Consider the following 19,192-nt stretch of genomic DNA (forward strand, 5'->3'; position numbering starts at 1 on the left):
TAGCCCTGGCTGTCCTAGAACTCACTCTGTAGACCAGGCAGGCTTTGAATTCACAGACCTCTGCCTGCCTCTGTCTCCCAAATGCTGGAATTAAACGCATGTACCACCACACCCAGCAAAAATGTAATTTATTACTAAGTAATGAGAAATGTAATGACCCAAGATACAATGATTACCCAGAACATACTCTGCTCTGCATTAAGTCAAAATCAGTGGTTAAAGCAATTAAGAAACAGAAAGGGGGCTCCATAGATTGGTAGTATTGTCCTTGTGGTGGGACCTGCCTGTGGGGTGTGGCCTATTCCCCCACCCCAGCAGCCTGTTGGGGCCCAACACCCACAGGGAGTAAGCAGGAAAGATCCTTCTCTCCTGTGTGAACCTGACTGAGTCTGCCCCTGCTGCAGGAAAGTGTTTCTGAGATTTAATTAGGCTCAGGCTCCTTCACACATGGCATGCCTGGATCAGATTTCTAAGCCCAGCTCTTCTGGCTCTTGCAAAGGAGACAGTCAGCTGCTTCTAGGGCCTGATAGGGATAACTGATCCTCTATCCCATAGGGTAATGTCCAAAGGGCAGCTTGGTATTTCTGTTTTTGTGCTGTCACTCTGAAGACCTACATGTGCCCTCTGGATCTCAGTGTTGAAAAAATCACAATTCCAAAGAGCATGGGAAGCTCAGCTATCGGGCAGAGAGATGGGTTTGTGAATGGATCCAGGAGTGGCCTATACATCGATCTCTACAGCTCCTCAGCACGTTGTGAACCTTTGAAGCCTTGCTCTTAACCAGAACGGCGACTACACTAGAGCTCTTGGACTTGAGACCACAGAGCAAATAAGCTTGTAAAATAACAAGGGAAAGTTATTACCCTGAGCAGATTTTATATACATTGTGTGTATTGATAGCGTCACTGTACAATCATTCTTATCTAAACATGCCCTCTTAATCATCCCAACTGCAAGTACTGCTCCTTCCAGGGAGGTGGGGCGCACCCAAAGCATACACCGAAATCAGCCAGCGGTGACTCTGACATCTGGTATTCTGAAGACAATTCCCTGCCAAGAGGAGGACTGTCACATGGGCCACATGTGTTCCCTTTCTTAGCACTTCACACAGGGCCTGGGATGTACAACCAGACACACCTGATCACTGGGGCTGGGTTGGAATCTCCCATATGGGGGCCAGCAGCAGCAGTTGCAACCCAGGTTGGTACGGCTTTTACCTGGGGCAGTCACACACACCCTCCATCTCTGTGACTCCTACCACAGTAGATTGCATTCTGATTGTGGTTTAGGATTCCCACCTAGCAGTTTACTTAAGCTCCACCCGTCTCAAAGTCTGAGTGAGCTCCTGGTTTGAAGGCTTACGGGGCCAGGCATGGGAGTTCAAGCTCATCTCCTCACAACCTGCTACACTCAGCCCTGGAGAGAACTTGGTGGCACCAGGAGGTTGGGCTGTGAATCTGCAGATGCCACACCAGTATCTGTTCTTCCCCGTACTTACCTTGGGGGCTCTTTACTCTCCAAATGCATCCCTAGCAAGAGAGCCAATTACAAAACTGGTCTAGGTGAGGAGGTGGAACACTGTGAGCTGCCTTGGCTGAGGTGAAGGGCAGGGCAGGGCAGGGCAGGCCAGCAAAGGGCAGGGCTGAGTGTTCGTTCCCTTTACCCCCCACCTTCTGGGAGGCAAACCTGCAGGATGATCTTCATGTCTTTTCTTTCTTTCATGTTCTTTTTTTCCCCTCTCCATCCATCTCCCTTACTTCCATAAACACTTATGTACTTGTTCAGAGTGAAGCACTTCCAACAAAAGTTTGGAGGCCAGCTGGAGAGATGGCTCAAGCGGGTAAGAGCACTGACTGCTCTTCCAAGGGTCCTGAGTTCAAATCCCAGAAACCCCATGGTGGCTCACAACCATCTGTAATGGGATCTGATGCTCTCTTCTGGTGAATCTGAAGAGTCTAGTTAAAGACAGTGAAGCACAGCTGGATGTGATGTGATGCACAGCTGGATGTGATGGTACACGCTTTTAATCCCAGTTTATTAAAGTAAAATGCCTTTAAACTCTGAAGGCAGAGGCCAGCAGATCTCTGAGTTTGAGGTTAGCTAGGTCTACAACCTCAGCTACGTCTCAAAAAAAACAAAACAAAACAAAAACCTAACTAACTAAAAGGGGAGGTGTGTGTGTGTGTGTGTGTGGTTCGTAGAGTGCTTGCCTAACAAAAAGCCTTGGGTTCAATCCCCAACAACCAAAAAGGTGACATTGGGGTCTACTACACATGGTAGTGAGCCACCATGTGGTTGCTGGGAATTGAACTCACCACCTCTAGAAGAGCAGCCAGTGTTCTCAACTGCTGAACTGTCTCTCCAGACCCCTAGTTTACATTTAAATGTAAAACGTCATCCCGATTCAGACTAGCTGTGTTTCAAAGGCTCAACAGTGCTTAGGGGTGAAGGCTTACAAATGGACATTCTCTCTCTTTATTAAAGCACTGAATTCCCTTGAAACAAGTGTTAAGTTTTATTATGTATGATGTCCATGCCATACAAGTCACTCATTGGACATAGTTCTGCAGCTTTTACTGTAACCACTACTAGCTTGCAGGTAGAGGACATTGTGAGCATCTCAGAAAGGTTTCCTCCTGTCTGCTTTGTTTTCATTTTTTTCTTTCTTTCTTTTTTTTTTTTTTTTTTTTTTTTTTTTTTTGGTTTTTCGAGACAGGGTTTCTCTGTATAGCCCTGACTGTCCTGGAACTCACTTTGTAGACCAGGCTGGCCTCGAACTCAGAAATCCAATCTGCCTGCCTCTGCCTCCCGAGTGCTGGGATTAAAGGCGTGCGCCACCACGCCTGGCTTTTGTTTTCATTTTTGAAACAAGGCCTTATCCTGTAGCCTGGGCTAGCCTCAAGCCAATCTTTCCATTTCAGCCTCCTGGATGCTAGGATTACAGGCATGCATTACCATACATACCTGGCTGGGGGCTGAGCATATATTTTCTCACACTGCTGAATAATACTCCATTGTTTCGAGACACATACACACACACACATTTTGTTTATCCACTCACTGAAGGATATTTGGATTGTTTTCAGCTTCAAAACTATGACTAATACTGCTGTGAACGTTCATGTGCCTGTCTGCGTGGACAGGTTTCCAGTTCCTTTGAATGGAGTCCTGAAAATGGACTCACTGGGTTACGCGGAGAGTTTATAGCAGTAGAGAAACTGCTACTTCCACAGTGTTTCTGAAACTAGAAGCATCATTTCACGAGCCCTCTGAGGATGCGCAAAGGTTCCAGTTCTCTCTACCTTCTTGAAAGCAGTTGTTATTTTCTTCATTGTCTATTTTATGTGTAGGAATGTTTTGTCTGCTTGTATGTGTGTGCACATGTGTGCCTGATGCCCTTGGAGGCCAGAAGAGGGCATCAGATTCCCTGGGACTAGAGTGACATACAGTTGTGAGCTGTGCTGTGGGTGCTGGGGATTGAACCAGGGTCCTCTGGAAGAGCAGCTAGGGCTCTCACACTCATCCATCTTTGCAGCCCCATTCATCTGTGTGAGCGTACCACAGCGCATGTGTAGATGTCAGAGTCCTTTCTCTCCTTCTGTTATTGGGTCCTGGGGATTGACTGCAGGTTGTAGGGCTTATCTGCTAACACTATGACCCACTGAGCAGTTGAGCTGGCCTTTAGATGGCTGTTTCTATGTGTTGCTTTCAGTGTGCCCTCAAAACTGAAGAAGAACAGCCTTGCATGGGTTGGAAAATGGTGATAAGATTATTTCCTGTCAGCAAACAGACTGTGGCTCCGATTATGAATAAAGATGGGAACCAAATGCCAGATATATCATATAATATTTGGTTTGTTTTTTCTTTTCTTTCTTTTTTTTTGGGGGGGGGGAGGGTTTCGAGACAGGGTTTCTCTGTATAGCCCCGACTGTCCTGGAACTTACTTTGTAGACCAGGCTGGCTTTGAACTTAGAAATCCACCTGCCAGCCCGGCAGTGGTGGTGCACATCTTTAATCCCAACACTTGGGAGGCAAAGGTGGGTGGATTTCTGAGTTCGAGGCCAGCCTGGTCTACAGAGTGAGTTCCAGGTCAGCCAGGGCTATACAGAGAAACCCTGTCTTGAAAAACCAAAAAAAAAAAAAAAAAAAAAAAAAAAAACAACCAAAAACACAAAAAACAAAAAACAAAAAAGAAAGAAATCCATCTGCCTCTGCCTCCCAAGTGCTGGGATTAAAGGCGTGGTGTGCCACCACTGCTAGGGTTTCTCTGTGGTAGGCACACGCAATGTGACCTTTGTCTTTTCACTGACACTCAGGCTACAGCATGTGCCAGTACATCACTCTTTGCAATTTGTCTCTGTGTCTTTTATGTATGCACACGTATGTATGTATGTACAGGTATAATATACCCATGCATGCAAAAGACAGGATCTCTCAGTGAACCCAGAGCACAGTGATTGGCAGGAGTGACTGGTCAGAGAACCCAGAGCACAGTGATTGATTGGCAGGAGTGACTGGTCAGAGAACCCAGAGCACAGTGATTGGCAGGAGTGATTGGTCAGAGAACCCAGAGCACAGTGATTGGCAGGAGTGACTGGTCAGAGAACTCTTGGGGTCCCTCTCTCTCTGCCTTCCCACACTGGGTGAACATGACTTTGCTTAACTTTTTAAGTGGGTGGAGGGGATTCGAGAACTCGGGTTCTTAATGCTTGTACAGGGAAGCACTTTACCCATGAGCTGTCCCCAGGCCCCTTTAGTTCCTTTTAACCTCATCACTAGCATGGTTTTGTTGTTGTTGTTGTTTGGAGCTTTTTTGTTTGTTTTTTTAAAGATTTATTTATTCATTATATGTAAGTACACTGTAGCTGTCTTCAGAGACTCCAGAAGAGGGCATCAGATCTCATTATGGATGGTTGTGAGCCACCATGTGGTTGCTGGGATTTGAACTCAGGACCTTCAGAGGAACAGTCAGTGCTCTTAACCACTGAGCCATCTCGCCAGCCCTGTTTTTTGTTTTTTAAAGGGCTCTGGATTGAATCTCTTACCCTGAGTAGAACCGTTCTTGCTTCCTTTGTTATCCACTCATCAACCAATGGCAGCACTCCCTTTTCGCATGTCAACATCCTAAAAGTATTGCTGCTCCCTAGGGTGTAACTCCACTCTAGTACTAACCCTCAGCCTTCCAGAATACAGCATCCCCTATCTTACAGATTAGCAATGGGAGTGTGCACACACACATGAAGTGACCTCACCCAATGGGTTCCCCATTACCCTAGCTGGTGTCTCTGGAGGCAGGTATGTTAAAATGAGGCCCGGGAGGTGTCTCTGTGGCCTGAAGGAATGCTGAAGCCCCGGAGTCCTAGGCTCCTCGCAGGACTCTGAATGCTTGCAATGTCTCCTTTCCAGGCCAGTAGCCAGGGTGCCAGCCACCGTCCGCTTGCATTGCTTCCTCTTTGGATACCTTCTCATTACTGTTAATTGCATCTGGGCCTCTCTCACGTCTTGTGTTTTGCTTCCTAACCCAGGATACTCCTCTCCACCTCCCACTGGCCCAGCACAGGCATCTCTTTCCAGGCTCTCCAGAGAAGTGGCCGAGAAAATGGAGCAGGGCTCCTGAAAGGCATTCGGCTCTGTAATGAACGTCTAACGTCTGCACCCCGGCATATTTACATAGCAATCTCCACACAAAAGCAACGTTACAAAGGGAAGGCTTTTTTCTCCCCTCTCTTTCTTATTTTTTTAAACGCCTGTCTCCGGGCTCCATTTCCTACAGTAGTAAGAACACTGTTGGAATTACTCTGACAGGAAGACAAAACAACTTCCAGGGATGCTGGGTTAGAAACAATAGCTTTGCCAGGCCCATTAATGTTTAAAGTCAGTGGAGCATAAAACTGCTTTTCTCTACTTACAGCCAGGCATCATCTTACAGAGTGGAGAAGGGGGGTGTGGAATTGCCATTTTAACTCTGCTGAAATCCATAAGCCCTCTCGTAATTTTCATTCTCCTTGAAATTCTCCAGTAAGTACCATCAGAATGAAAATGAGACTTTATCTCTGGGGAGAACAGCTTCCGGTTTTCAACAGTTAAAGTGTGTGAAGAGACTCGGAGATGGGGGGAGATGGAGGAGGGAGCTGCCTGATGGGAAGGTGCTCTCAGCCAAACCTGCCAAACTGCTGTAGTTATGACACACCTTGAAATTTGGGAGAGTGCTTTCAGGAAGTCCCTAACCCATTCCAGGGCAGAGTCGACAGATAGCACAAAGTCTTAGGATTCTAAGGGCCATTCTGGCCCTAGTGGGATTGCCTTCAGGGTCTGCATTACTTAGTTGGGCTCAGGGGATAACATTTATTATTAAGATATTAGCTCTTTCCCCAGGGAAATTGCTGGAAGAGAGCCCAGAGTCAGTAAAGCACTGGACCTAATCCCACAGTACATTTGTGTAATGCCTGACAAAGCCTGCTCCCATCACCTCGTTTGATCCTGAAAACAATCTCCAAAGGAGGCGGGGCAGGGATTTTTTTTTTTCCATTTTACAAGTGAAAACACCTGTAAACTGATTGGCCAGGAGTCCCACACCCAGTTTGTAGTAAGGATGAGACTTGAATCTAGGTCTTTGTACAACCTGTTTAGGGCTCTTTTGGTTCCCATAAGACAGATCAGAATATTTCCAGCCCCACCCATCCTTCATACCCACCAGTTCCCAGCATCTGGAAACTCAGGACACAGACTCTGTGTAACGACCACACTCCTGTGTTTCAACCAGGAAGTATTGCCCTGGTTGGCAAGCTGAGTGGTAAGGGAGAGAAGGAAATTAATTTCATCTCATCTCCCTGAATCAAAGACCAAACGAAAAAAAACAAAAAGAAAAAGACCACGGATGGATTTGAGAAAGAAACAAAACCCTCCAAATAACAGCAACAAGGTAGGGAGACTAGATCTACCATTGTTAGAAGTCTCAAAGGGCGTGGTGGCACACGCCTTTGATCCCAACACTTGGGAGGTAGAGGCAGGTGGATTTCTGAGTTCGAGGCCAGCCTGGTCCACAGAGTGCCAGGGCTATCAGGGCTATACAGAGAAACCCTGTCTCGAAAAACCAAAAAAAAAAAAAAAAAAAAAAAAAGTCTCAAAGGAAGCTGGCCGGGATGCTCCCAGCACTTGGGAGGCAGAGGCAGGCAGATCTTTGAGTTTGAGGCCAGCCTGGTCTACAGGTTGAGTTCCAGGACAGCAGGGCTACTCAGAGAAACCCAGTCTAAAAAAATAAATAAATAAAATAACCAACCGGGCAGTGGTGGCGCATGCTTTTAATCCCAGCACTTGGAAGGCAGAAGCAGGTGGATTTCTGAGCTCGAGGCCAGCCTGGTCTATGGAGTGAGTTCCAGGACAGCCAGGGCTACACACACACACACACACAAAACCCTGTCTTGAAAAACCAAAATAAATAAATAGATAAATAACCATAACCAAAACCAAACCAAACCAAAAAAATAATAATATAAAGAACAGGGAAACTGAAAAATGTCAATTTCACCTGTAACATGACTCACATACACAATAAGGTTTTCAATGACTAAATTCTAGTCGTTTCAATGAATGACGTATATCACATTTTAATAAGAATAGAGTATATTCACCCAGTTCTAGGTTTTCCATACATATTACAAAAAATAAAGAGGCCAAACTCAAAAATACTCTTACCCTTTGGCCTAAAACTCCATTCTTAGGAATGTGCTCTGAAAAATGAATCATAAATTTGGAAAAGTTTTATGGGAACGAGCATTAGTCACACACTTATTACAACGGCGAACTCGGAGAAACAGCAACCGCTGAAGGAATTTAAACAATTACAAGTACTTAATGGAAACTTACGTAATCGGTACAGTGTTTTCAAAGCGCGTGCAGTCACCGGAAAAAGCGTTTATAATTTAATGTGACTGCAATGCTTTTGTGTGTGGCTGTATAATGTACAAAGAAGAGGCTGAAAAAGGGGGGAAAAAAGTCTGTTAATCTCGTTTGAATCCTATGGTTACGAGAACATTTTCGTTTGAACTACAAAAAAAGTCAATTCGATGTAGCTCTGAGAAACCGTACCAAGTCTGAGAAGCTCTAACCACAGGGTCGCCTTCTCAACCGTCGGGGCCGCCCCTCCCCGGGCCAGCGCAGGCGTTACCCACACGTGGGGCTGGAGCGGGCGCGGCGGAGGAGGGGCTGGGTGTGCTGGGGGTGTGTCCGCGAGTGGGAGGAGCCAATTGGCAGTCGCCGAGGGTGTCTCTTTTCCGAGAGGTCCTAGGACCTGGGCTCGGCCAAGGCGGTGCCCAGTCCCCGGAGTTGCTCACAGTCATATAAACTATCCCTGGGCAGACAGTGTGGACAGTGGTCTCGCACGGTTTGCGCCGTCCGTGCCCCTAAGTCTTCTAGCGAACGTCTCCCCCCACGGTCGCGCGCGGTGGTAGGAGCCGCGCGACGTCACCCATTGTTTACAAATCAACCCCAAGCCGGCAGCGTTCCGGCTCCCGCAGCTCTAAGGCGCGCGGTACCTCTGCCCGGTGGTCCCGGCTTCCGCGTCCCCAGACTCGGCCCCATCCTGACCCGGCTTGGGTCTCCGCCTCGCTCCCGCCCCAGCCGCGGCTCGCCAAGCCCGCGGCCAACCGAGCTGCCAGCGACGCCCGCACAGCCGCGGGGGCCCGGGCGGGGGGCCATGCCTTGCCGGAGGGAGGAGGAGGAGGAAGCCGGCGAAGAGGCGGAGGGGGAGGAGGACGACGACAGCTTCCTCCTGCTGCAGCAGTCGGTGACTCTGGGCGGCTCGACCGACGTGGATCGGCTCATCGCCCAGATCGGCGAGACGCTGCAGCTGGACGCGGCGCACGATCGCCCGGCTTCGCCGTGTGCCACCCCGGGTCCCCCACCCGCGCCCCCGCGGGTCCTGGCGGCGCTGTCGGCGGATAAGACCGGGACCCCAGCGAGGCGGCTGCTGCGGCCGACGGGGTCAGCGGAGACCGGGGACCCTGCGCCTCCCGGGGCCGTGCGCTGCGTGCTGGGGGAGCGCGGGCGTGTGCGGGGCCGGTCGGCGCCCTACTGCGTTGCGGAGATCGCCCCGGGCGCCAGCGCGCTTCCCGGGCCGGGGCGGCGAGGGTGGCTCCCCGGCTCGGTGGCTTCTCACCGAATCCAGCAGCGGCGGTGGACAGCAGGCGGAGCGCGCGCGGCCGACGACGACCCGCACCGGCTCCTGCAGCAGCTCGTGCTCTCCGGAAACCTCATCAAGGAGGCGGTGCGCAGACTCCAGCGAGCGGTCGCCGCGGTGGCGGCCACGAGCCCCGCGAACGCTCCGGGGTCCGGGGGTGGCCGAAGCGGACCGGACTCAGTCACTCTGCAGCCCTCGGGCGCCTGGCTCTGACAGGGGATCCCTGGAGGAGGAAGAGGACGCGGCTACGCGGATCCAACATCGTCTTGCCCGGGACTGTGCGGAGCAGGAGCTGTTGTTGTCCATCCCTCGGGCTACAGCCTCAAAGTTACCGGCCGCGAGAGGCTGTTAGAGAAAACGGACTCTACTGAGTAGCACCAGCAGCTGAGGACCTGGGATCTACCGGTTGAACTGTGGCAGCTACTTAATCCACTTGGACCTGATTTAGCCCTTATCGTGTGCTTGGATTGTTTATAGATGTGGCTCGCAGGGGCGGGAATCAGGAGGGCTTCTAACAATACTTGAAAACCAATAGTAGATATGATCTCGTTATTTTCGGGTACAGAAGCTTTCTGAATATGGTGCTACAATTGCAGAGCAGAGCGGTTCTAGGGTGAAGAACATAAGTTGGCAGATTTATGTTGGGTTGACAACGCTTGCTTTCTCCTGCTTAATTTGTGATTATGAAGGTTGGGACCTGGATGGTGAATTCTTGAAGGTGGGGAGAGATGAGTTTAAATGGGGACGTGCAAATGATTCGACCTTGCCAACTTGAACTCAAGGTCAGGTTGGTAGAGTGGAGTGTTGTGGGATTCTTGGGAGCGCTCACCCCAGTGTCCTTTTCTGGATCCAAGCACAGACCAGAGTGTCCCTTTGCCACCGCGTGGAGTCTCCCGAGGACACAGGCCGACAGGGCCATCCATGTAGGAAGAGTTATTTGTGGTTTCTGTGCTTTGCTTTTCCAGAACTACTTCTGCTAGGCCACACTTTGGCCATAGCGCCAGCTTTCTCAGAAGTGGTCATAAGCAACCTCCTGATCTCCCTGCGGCCATTGTGTTTGTAGTGTGTGTGTGTAGGGGGGGGGGGGAGCAGTGGACACACTTTTCTGCTCTTTTGACCCTCTGCAGAGTTGGAGGGTGCTTCTCCTGCTAAACCTGTCAGTTCTTGGTGAGTGACTGAAAGTTTTTTAAAATGTGACTCCAAGAGGAGAAAATGCTGGCTTTTCCTCTTGTGAACCCCGAGGAGCACCCATTCTGAGGTGCCATCCCAAACTTTAAGGTAGCTAAACTTTTTTTTTTTTTTGTAAGATTCAATGGCTCGTTCATCCTCCAGATGTGGCTGTTGATGTACACTTCGCAACGGAGTGTCTGAAATTGTGGTGGTCCTGATTTATAGGATTCATAATTAAAATGTCTGCTGAATAAATTTGGTTTTTGTTTTGAGAAATGGTCCTTGTTTTTGTTTGGAATTAGGAGGGGGAAGAAGACCTATGTGAGGTATCTGTACTTGGGGTAACTGGGGGGCTAGGGCTAGCGCTATGCTTTAGTTAACTCCTGAAGGCAGTGTGTTTGAGTGTCTCTGGCTGTATTTTCTTTCTTTCTTTTTTTTTTTTTTTTTTTTTTTTTGAGACAGGGTTTTTTTCTATGTATCCCTGGCTGTCCTGGAACTCACTTTGTAGACCAGGCTGGCCTCGAACTCAGAAATTCACCTGCCTCCCAAATGCTGGGATTAAAGGTGTGTGCCACCATGCCCGGCTTGTATTTTCTTTTACACACATTCTGAGATAGATTCTCAGTGGCCTAGAGCTCACTATGTGTAGATCAGGCTAGCCTCATACTCAGAGATTTTTCCCTATCTCTGATTCCCGAAATCCGCCTGCCTCTGCCTCCCAAGTGCTGGGACTAAAGGCGTGCGCCACCACGCCTGGCTACATTTGGTACTTTTATACATTGATTTGTTCAGTGTATGGAGGGTTCACATATGCATTAGGAAAGCCTATGAAAATCAGATGGCGATTGTGGCAGCTTCTCCCCTTTTACAGGCCCTAGACATCAAATTTGGGTAGTCTGGCTTGGTGGAGAATGCTTTGAGAAGTTGAGGGCAAGGAGGTGCTGTGCAACCCAAGGTTGGTTTGTTTTGAGACAAGGTCTGTGTCGTCCTAGCTGTCCTGAAGCTTGCCATGTAGACCAGGCTGGCCTTATTCCCCTGCCTCTGCCTCCTGGGTACTGGGTGCTGGGATTAAAGGCCTGTGCCACGGGCTGGTGAGATGGCTCAGTGGGTAAGAGCACCCGACTGCTCTTCCGAAGGTCCGGAGTTCAAATCCCAGCAACCACATGGTGGCTCACAACCATCCGTAACGAGATCTGGCGCCCTCTTCTGGAGTGTCTGAAGACAGCTACAGTGTACTTACATATAATCAATAAATAAATCTTTAAAAAAAAAAAAAAGGCAAAGCCATTTAAAAAAAAAAAAAAAAAAAGGCCTGTGCCACTACACCTGGCAAAACCCAAGATTGTGCCATTTCTTTGGCAGTCATTGAATGATTTGGGATAGTCACAAGGATTAGATCGAAGTTTTTTTTTTGGTTTTTTTTTTTTTTTTTGGTTTTTCGAGACAGGGTTTTCTGTGTAGCCCTGGCTGTCCTGGAACTCACTTTGTAGACCAGGCTGGCCTCGAACTCAGAAATCCGCCTGCCTCTGCCTCCCAGGTGCTGGGATTAAAGGTGTGTGCCACCACTGCCTGACTTACTCTTCCCTTTGGGGACAGGATCCCTGTATGCATCCCAGATTTGCCTCTGTGGGTAGTTCGGTTTTTTACACCCCTTCCCCAGTGCTGGGGTTACAGGTGTATGCTGTCATACCTAACAACTTTTTTGGAGATTGTTTTAACTTTGAGACAATTTCACTCTAACCCAGGCCCTACCTCCGCTTTACTTGTGTATTTATATCTGTAAAAAGCAACATTTTGGTACAGCTGACCTCTGCTATCAAGTCCTCTAGCTGTGTACCAGCTCCTCCTATGGTACCCAACACGATGACCTACTAGTGCTGGAGGATTCCAGCATCACTCTGCTGCCTCATGCCAGCTTTGTTATAATGAGCGAGTCACTGTCCCCACCCCCACCCCGTGCTCCTCTTCTCTCACTGGTAGAACAGTCCTGCCTACATGATTGGGAGGGTGAAGTATTCAAACCAAAATTCCTCATTCTTGGTAGTAAGTACCCGATGGATTTATATATGCCGAGTGGTAGGCACACTCTACAGAGATGAGGATGCTGAAGTTAGACCATTCATTAGACATTGGGCTTGAAGTTGTGACTGTGTGTGTGTTGCTGTAGATTCAACCCAGAGCTTCACAGAAGCCAGGCAAGCACTCTGCTACTAAGCGCTCTTCCCAGCCCCTTTTATATTAACTTTTTTTTTTTTTTTGTTCATGTGTGTGTGTGGTTGAACACGAGTACATGTATTCATGCGTGTGGAGGCCAAAGATGATCATGTCTTCCTTGATCACCCTCCACCTTATTTTTGGGATGGAGACAGTCTGTCTTTGAAGCTGGAGCTCATTAATTCAGCAATACTGGAAGGCCAGCAACGTGTCAGGATCCTTCTGGCTCAGTCTGCCAAGGACTTAGATACTGGGATTACAAGTGTGTGCTTCCTACCCTACCCACTGCGTGCCCTGTCTTTTAAAAAGATTTATTCATTTATTCATTCATTAATTCAAGACAGGTCTCACTATCTAGCTCTGGCTCTCCTGGAAGTCACTGTGTAGACCAGGCTGGCCTCAAAAAGAGATCCCCCTGCCTCTGCCTCCTGAGTGGTATGATTAAAGGTATACAGTACTGTTGTACCCAGCTTTTTTGTTTGTTTGTTTTGTTTTTTAAGTGTGGGTACCAAGAATGCAAACTCAGTTCCCCATGTTTGTATACCAAGTACAAGTACTTACCTACTGAGTCCCCTCTAGCCCCATTTCTCACCACCTAATCTGATGTTGATTTGCCATCCTGCCTCAACCTCCACAGTGACAGGGGTTCCAAGTACGCACCCAGACCGTGTTAGACTTTTTTTTTTTCTCGAGACAGGGTTTCTCTGTGTAGCCCTGGCTATCCTGGAACTCACTCTGTAGACCAGGCTGGCCTCGAACTCAGAAATTCGCCTGCCTCTGCCTCCTAAGTGCTGGGATTAAGCATGTGCCACACGCCCAGCTGTGACTTTTTTGATACCACATCCTCTGCAGCTGGATTTAATAAAGTCTTTTAAGAAAATCCCGCAAACCTTGGCTCACCAAGTATTCACAAGAGCACCCTCCCCCTCTTCTCACACACTTTGTGCATCGGCTACACAGATGCAAATGGCTGGGGATGGAGGGTGAGCTGGAGTTTGAGATGCCCTAGAAGAACATAAGGTTTGAGGGCTGAGACCTGTTACAGAGGGACTAAGAGATCCCCAGGAAGCGCACAACAAACAGCGTGTAGCTGTTTCATTCAGAATTCTAGGTTCTTGGTAAGATGAGCCTGGACTCACAAAAGCAGGATGCAGACAGACATCTTAGGGGACTGCAGCCTGGCCAGAACGGCTACAGCAATGAAGTCGGAATGATTTCTGCCAAGGACAGACATCTTACAGGAACCAACAAACTAAGAGAGGAAGCGGGAACTGAGCTCTGGTATGGGCACATACCCTGCTGGGCACCTTTTGTAACTTACAGTGGAAGGGCAGAATCTAGGCTTCAGGCTTTTAAAGTTGATCTCTTGCCTCGGGCCAGAGCCTGCCCATGTGGCTTTTGTGGTGGTGATGGGGCAAGGCAAGGAGGAAATATTTTGGTTCTGTTTTTTGTTTTATTTGAGACTGTATGTTTGAGCTCATGTATCTCTAGTTGACCTGGAACTTGCTGTGTAGACCAGGCTGGCCTGGAGCTCACAGAGGTCTATTTCCTGAATGCTGGGATTAAGGGTATGGACCACTACGCCTGACTAAAGTATTTTAATGATGAAAGCATGTAACACTGTTCAGGGACACACTCGTGGCTTCAATAATTTCCGTCTAGATTCCAAGGAAGTTCTAGAAATAATAGGTTTACTAGGCTGGTCCTCCACAATAGCAGGAGGGGAAATGGGGGAAAGAATTACAATCATCCTCCTGCTACTTGTAGTCCTGAGCATAGCTCTCTCCCACAAGCCAGTCTTTTTCGATATGCCACATGTCGTGAATAGTGTCCTGCCAACTTGGATACAAAAGTCCTCCCAGATGGTCCCAGGCTTGGAGTCCAGAGGGTTGATTTCCCTGAAAAACACTCTTCAGCCTGTCTTCCCACATTCAGTCCCTCCAAGGCTGTGACAAGAACACGAATTTCACTACACCAGATGGGTTTCACAAGTCCAGCATAAAATAGATGGTCTCTAAGGTTGGTATGTGTTCGAGAAGGCCTTCAAAGGCCTGCATGAGGGATGGAGAGATGGCTCTGTGAGTAAGGGCACTGGCTGCTCTTCTAGAGGTCCCGAGTTTAATTCCCAGTACCCACATGGCGGCTCACAACCATTTGTAATGCGATCTGAGGATCTCTTCTGGTGTGCATGAAGACAGAGTGCTCGTATACATAAAATAATTCTTAAAGCCGGAGGGGTTGGGGGGAGGGGTGCATGCCTTTAATCCCAGCACTTGGGAGGCAGAGGCAAGCAGATTTCTGAGTTCGAGACCAGCCTGGTCTACAAAGTGAGTTCCAGGACAGCCAAGGCTACACAGAGAAACCCTGTCTTGAAAACAACAACAACAAAAAAAAAACCCCAAACAAACAAACAAAAAATTCTTAAAAAAAGAGCCTACATGGACTTAGGCTAAGGGAGAAGTCCCTTCTGCTCGAGTGATGTCTTCCTCTAGGTTGGTCATGGTCTTTACGGTTGCTTGGGCCCTGACCTGAATTCTCCTGGTAGTGATCTCATCATTTGCAAAAGCTAGAGAATCCCTAGAGTCAGCCCAGGTCCTGAAAGTGTCTCAGTGAAGTCACCCGAGGAAGCAAAGGCCACTTCTAAAAATACTGCATCTTGGAATGGTCCATTCCTAGTAGTCAGCCCAGGAGTGACTTTTGGCTGGGACACTCGGTCCCTGAGAACGACAGAATGATGCCACAGAACGGTGTGGAGAGGCAGGGTTGAAATGGCTCCTCTCTTCTGAAAGGACTGGTGCCTAAGCTCCCCTGATAATACTGAGGCAGGGGGACCACGGCTCTAGGGAAGTGACCAGGAGAAGCTGAGTTGTGTCCGGTGACTTGGGTCGTTGGTGAGGGGGGTGTTGAGTAGGAGACTCAGGAAGTTCCAGGGACAGCAACCCAGAGTCTCAAATGGCTAGGACTTCAGTGATAAGGGTTGGCGATAAGGATTTGGCAGTTGAGGATAAACCTGGGAAATGGTCTTTAGGAACAACAATAAAAACACTGGCTAATGTTATTTAGCTTACCAAGAGCCAGGCTCCATCCTAAATACCTTATAAAGAACAGGTCATCAGGTTTCTGGGACAAAGATGAGAATCCACTTAGAAGCAGACAGAAAATAGGAGCAGAACCAAGGGTGGGAAGCCAAGGATACTGAAGGGTGAGCCGCTGCCCTTAGGATCACATGGTTGAGCAGCTATGTTCATGTTGCCTCTATTCGGAAGCCCCCAGACTCCAGATGTCCTGGGCACATGGACTAAACCCAGGTCAGTGACCTGTGTTGATAGTTCATTTTCCCTTTATCAGCACTGTTAAGTAGTGATTTTTTGATTCACTTATTTTAAACTTTATTATTATTATTATTATTGTCATGGAAGCTTTGTAGACCTGGCTGGCCTCAAATTTAGAGATTTGCTGGGATTAAAGGTGTGTGCCACCACCACCTACTAGTTTTGAACATAATCTAGAACTTTCTTTTATAGATTTATTTATTTTGTTTTTGTTTTTTTGTTTTTGTTTTGTTTTTTGTTTTTTGAGACAGGGTTTCTCTGTGTAGCCCTGGCTGTTCTGAAATTCACTTTGTAGACCAGGATGGCCTCAAACTCAGAAATTCGCCTGCCTCTGCCTCCTGAGTGCTGGGATTAAAGGCGTGCGCCACCACCGCCCGGCAATTTATTTCTTTTTATTTATTTATTTTATTTTTTAATTTTTTTTGGTTTTTCGAGACAGGGTTTCTCTGTGTAGCCCTGGCTGTCCTGGAACTCACTTTGTAGACCAGGCTGGCCTCGAACTCAGAAATCCTCCTGCCTCTGCCTCCCGAGTGCTGGGATTAAAGGCGTGCGCCACCACACCCGGCAATTTATTTCTTTTTAAAGATTTATTTCTTTTATGTATGTGAGTATACTGTAGCTGTCTTCAGACACACCAGAAGAGGGCAGAAGAGGGCATCAGATCCGTTACAGACGGTTGTGAGCTCTCTTAGTTGCTAAGCCACCTCTCCAGCCCCTTATTTATTTATTTATTTTATATGTATGGGTGTTTTGCTAGCATGTATGTCTGTGTACTATGTTTGAAACTGGTACCCACAAAGATCAGAAGAGGACACTGACTCCCCCAGAACTGGAGTTACAGATGTTAGTGAGCCATCTTGTGGGTGCTGGGACTTGAACCCACGTCCTCTGCAAGAACAAGTCCTTTTAACCATCCAGCCTTCTCTTCAGTCCCAGTCTTTTGTTGTTGGTTTTTTGAGACAGAGTTTCTCTGTGTAGCTCTAGCTGTCCTGGAACTCATTCTGTAGACCAGGCTGGCCTTGAACTCAGAAATTCTCCTACCTCTGCCTCCCAAGTGCTGGGATTAAAGGTGTGTGCCACGACCGCCCGGCCAGTCTTTGACTCTTGATCCTCTTGTTTTTACCTCCCAAGTATTGGGAATATAGGTATACACCATTACAGCCAGCTAACTGTATGTGTGTGTGCCTGGGTGTATGTGTGTGTGCATGTGTGTATGTGTGTGCATGTGTGTGTATGTGTGTGTGCATGTGTGTATGTGTGTGCATGTGTGTGTGTGTGTGTGTGTGCATGTGTGTGTGTGTGTGTGTGTGTGCCTGGGTGTATGTGTGTGTGCCTGGGTGTATGTGTGTGTGCATGTGTGTGTGTGTGTGCATGTGTGTGTGTGTGTGTGTGCATGTGGGTGTATGTGTGTGTGCATGTGTGTATGTGTGTGCATGTGTGTATGTGTGTGCATGTGTGCATGTGTGTGTGCATGTGTGTATGTGTGTGCATGTGTGTGTGTGTGTGTGTGTGCGTGTGCATGTCAGAAGACAGCTTGTGGAAGTTAGTTTACTGATCGTCTTCTGCCATGTAAATTCCAGGAATCAGACATAGTCAGTCAAGCTTGGTAGTAGGCACCTTTACCTGCTGAGCCATCTCACCAGCCCCTTTAAAAAAAAAATTTTTTTTTCAGCGATGTGGTGGTGGCACACACCTTTAATCCCAGCACTTGGGAGGTAGAGGCAGGTGGTTCAAGGCCAGCCTGGTCTGCAGAGCAAGTTCCATGACAGCCAGGGCTACACAGAGAAACCCTGGCTCAGAAATTCTTTTCATTACATTTATTCATTTGTGTATGTGTATATACACATGCATGTACACATATGTGCCTGTATGCAAGCTAGAGAACAACATGAAGAGTGCTTTCCTTCTACCATGTGGGTCCCACCAACTGGATTCATATTGTCAGGCTTGGCAATGAGGGAGAGTCTTTACCAACCTTGCAGGCTCCAGTAGTTCGTCCCATGCTCATCCCAGCTGAGAAAGAAGTGCATTTAAGGTGCATCTGGAGGAAAGGGCTTGTCTGGCTTACATAAAATAACGCAAACTTATTTTAAGGGAAAATAAAAGAAGGGGAAGAAAGAAGGGCTTGGGACTGTGACTTCAGTGTCTGGGAAAGAGTTTTCAGGGAAGCCCTTTTCAATATTAGGCTGTGAGATCTAATTTTGACAGTTTAAACAGGAACAAGCAGAGGCAGGGCAAAGGTAGCAGAGAGATAACCTGCTTGTGCCTTTGTAACACACCCAAATCAATAAATCAAATAAACTGCTGGGGCAGCAGCCTATCAGCTGGGATTCCACACTTAACTACCGGTGAGTTGGTCAGCAGCCGATAAGGAGAAACAGTTACTAAACTCCTCAGTATCAGTTTTAGTTTGTGTTCTTTTGTAGCATTAGCTACGGGCAGTTCATTCACAGAAACACTGGGCTTTCCCAGGCTACAAGGTTATAGAGAAAGTTGATTTACCACCTGGTCAGATCCTGGGATTCTCTGTGGTCGGTAGGTCAGTTTGTAACCCAGTGTGCTGTCCTGTGAACTATCCACACAGAAGCCCTGCCCTTGAGCCCGGCCCACAATAGGAACCCCATTCTTTTTTTTAATTACTCTTTTAATACTTTTTTATATACATTGGTGGTTTGTCTATATGTAGGTCAGTGGGAGGATGTCAGAAACCCCGGAACTGGAGTTACAGACAGTTGTGAGCTGCCATGTGGGTCCCAGGTCCTCTGGAAAAACAGTCAGTGCTCTTAACCACTGAGCCATCTCCCTAGTCCCAAGAAACTCCATCCTTCCTTCCTCTGCCAGGAGCCTGGTCCCTCAAAGCAGCTCCCTTTAATTGCACCCTCGCCTTCGTTCCCTACTTAGCTTCAGTTAAGCCGGGCTTTTTCTCTTGGCCTAGGAATTCTTCCCAACCATTTTCTCTCTTGTGATTTTTGTTCTGCGTTGCCAGGTATCAAATCCAGAGCCTGACATTTACTGGATAGTCACGCTGCCTCTCACTCACATTTCTAACCTCCCCCTTTTCTCTCTCAGGCTCTGTCTGTCCTTTCTCCCCAACTTCAGACTTCTAGGAACTCAGCTTATTATCTGCTTCTAGGCCCCCTTAGTTTGTGCCATGCATGCTGTTGAAACCACCCCCATTTGTTTGCTCTGCAAATAATTACTGAATACCAAAACCCAAGTGGTAGTATTTAATGCAGCCATGTTTTGGGCGGGGCCTGAGTGGTTTTACTAGTCTCACAACAATCTTATCAGGTGGGAA

General features: G+C 47.9%; 1 protein-coding gene across 1 annotated transcript; it reads left to right on the forward strand.

Annotated features, from left to right (window-relative positions):
- Nucleotides 1–8,470: 8,470 nt before the first annotated feature.
- On the forward strand, nt 8,471–10,588 carry Frat2 (FRAT regulator of Wnt signaling pathway 2). Its single transcript, XM_021152257.3, has one exon. It carries the CDS (start codon nt 8,696–8,698, stop codon nt 9,389–9,391), a length of 696 nt encoding a protein of 231 aa, XP_021007916.1. The 5' UTR covers nt 8,471–8,695; the 3' UTR covers nt 9,392–10,588.
- The last annotated feature ends 8,604 nt before the right edge of the window (nt 10,589–19,192 follow it).

The sequence above is a fragment of the Mus caroli genome, unplaced genomic scaffold (genome assembly GCF_978045245.1).
Source record: "Mus caroli unplaced genomic scaffold, Mus_caroli_1 scaffold_20, whole genome shotgun sequence".
NCBI classification, from domain to species: Eukaryota; Metazoa; Chordata; class Mammalia; order Rodentia; family Muridae; genus Mus; species Mus caroli.

What these genes read in the sequence shown, in the direction of transcription:
- Frat2 (XM_021152257.3), top strand. Translation starts at nt 8,696, where the DNA reads ATGCCTTGCCGGAGGGAGGAGGAGGAGGAAGCCGGCGAAGAGGCGGAG.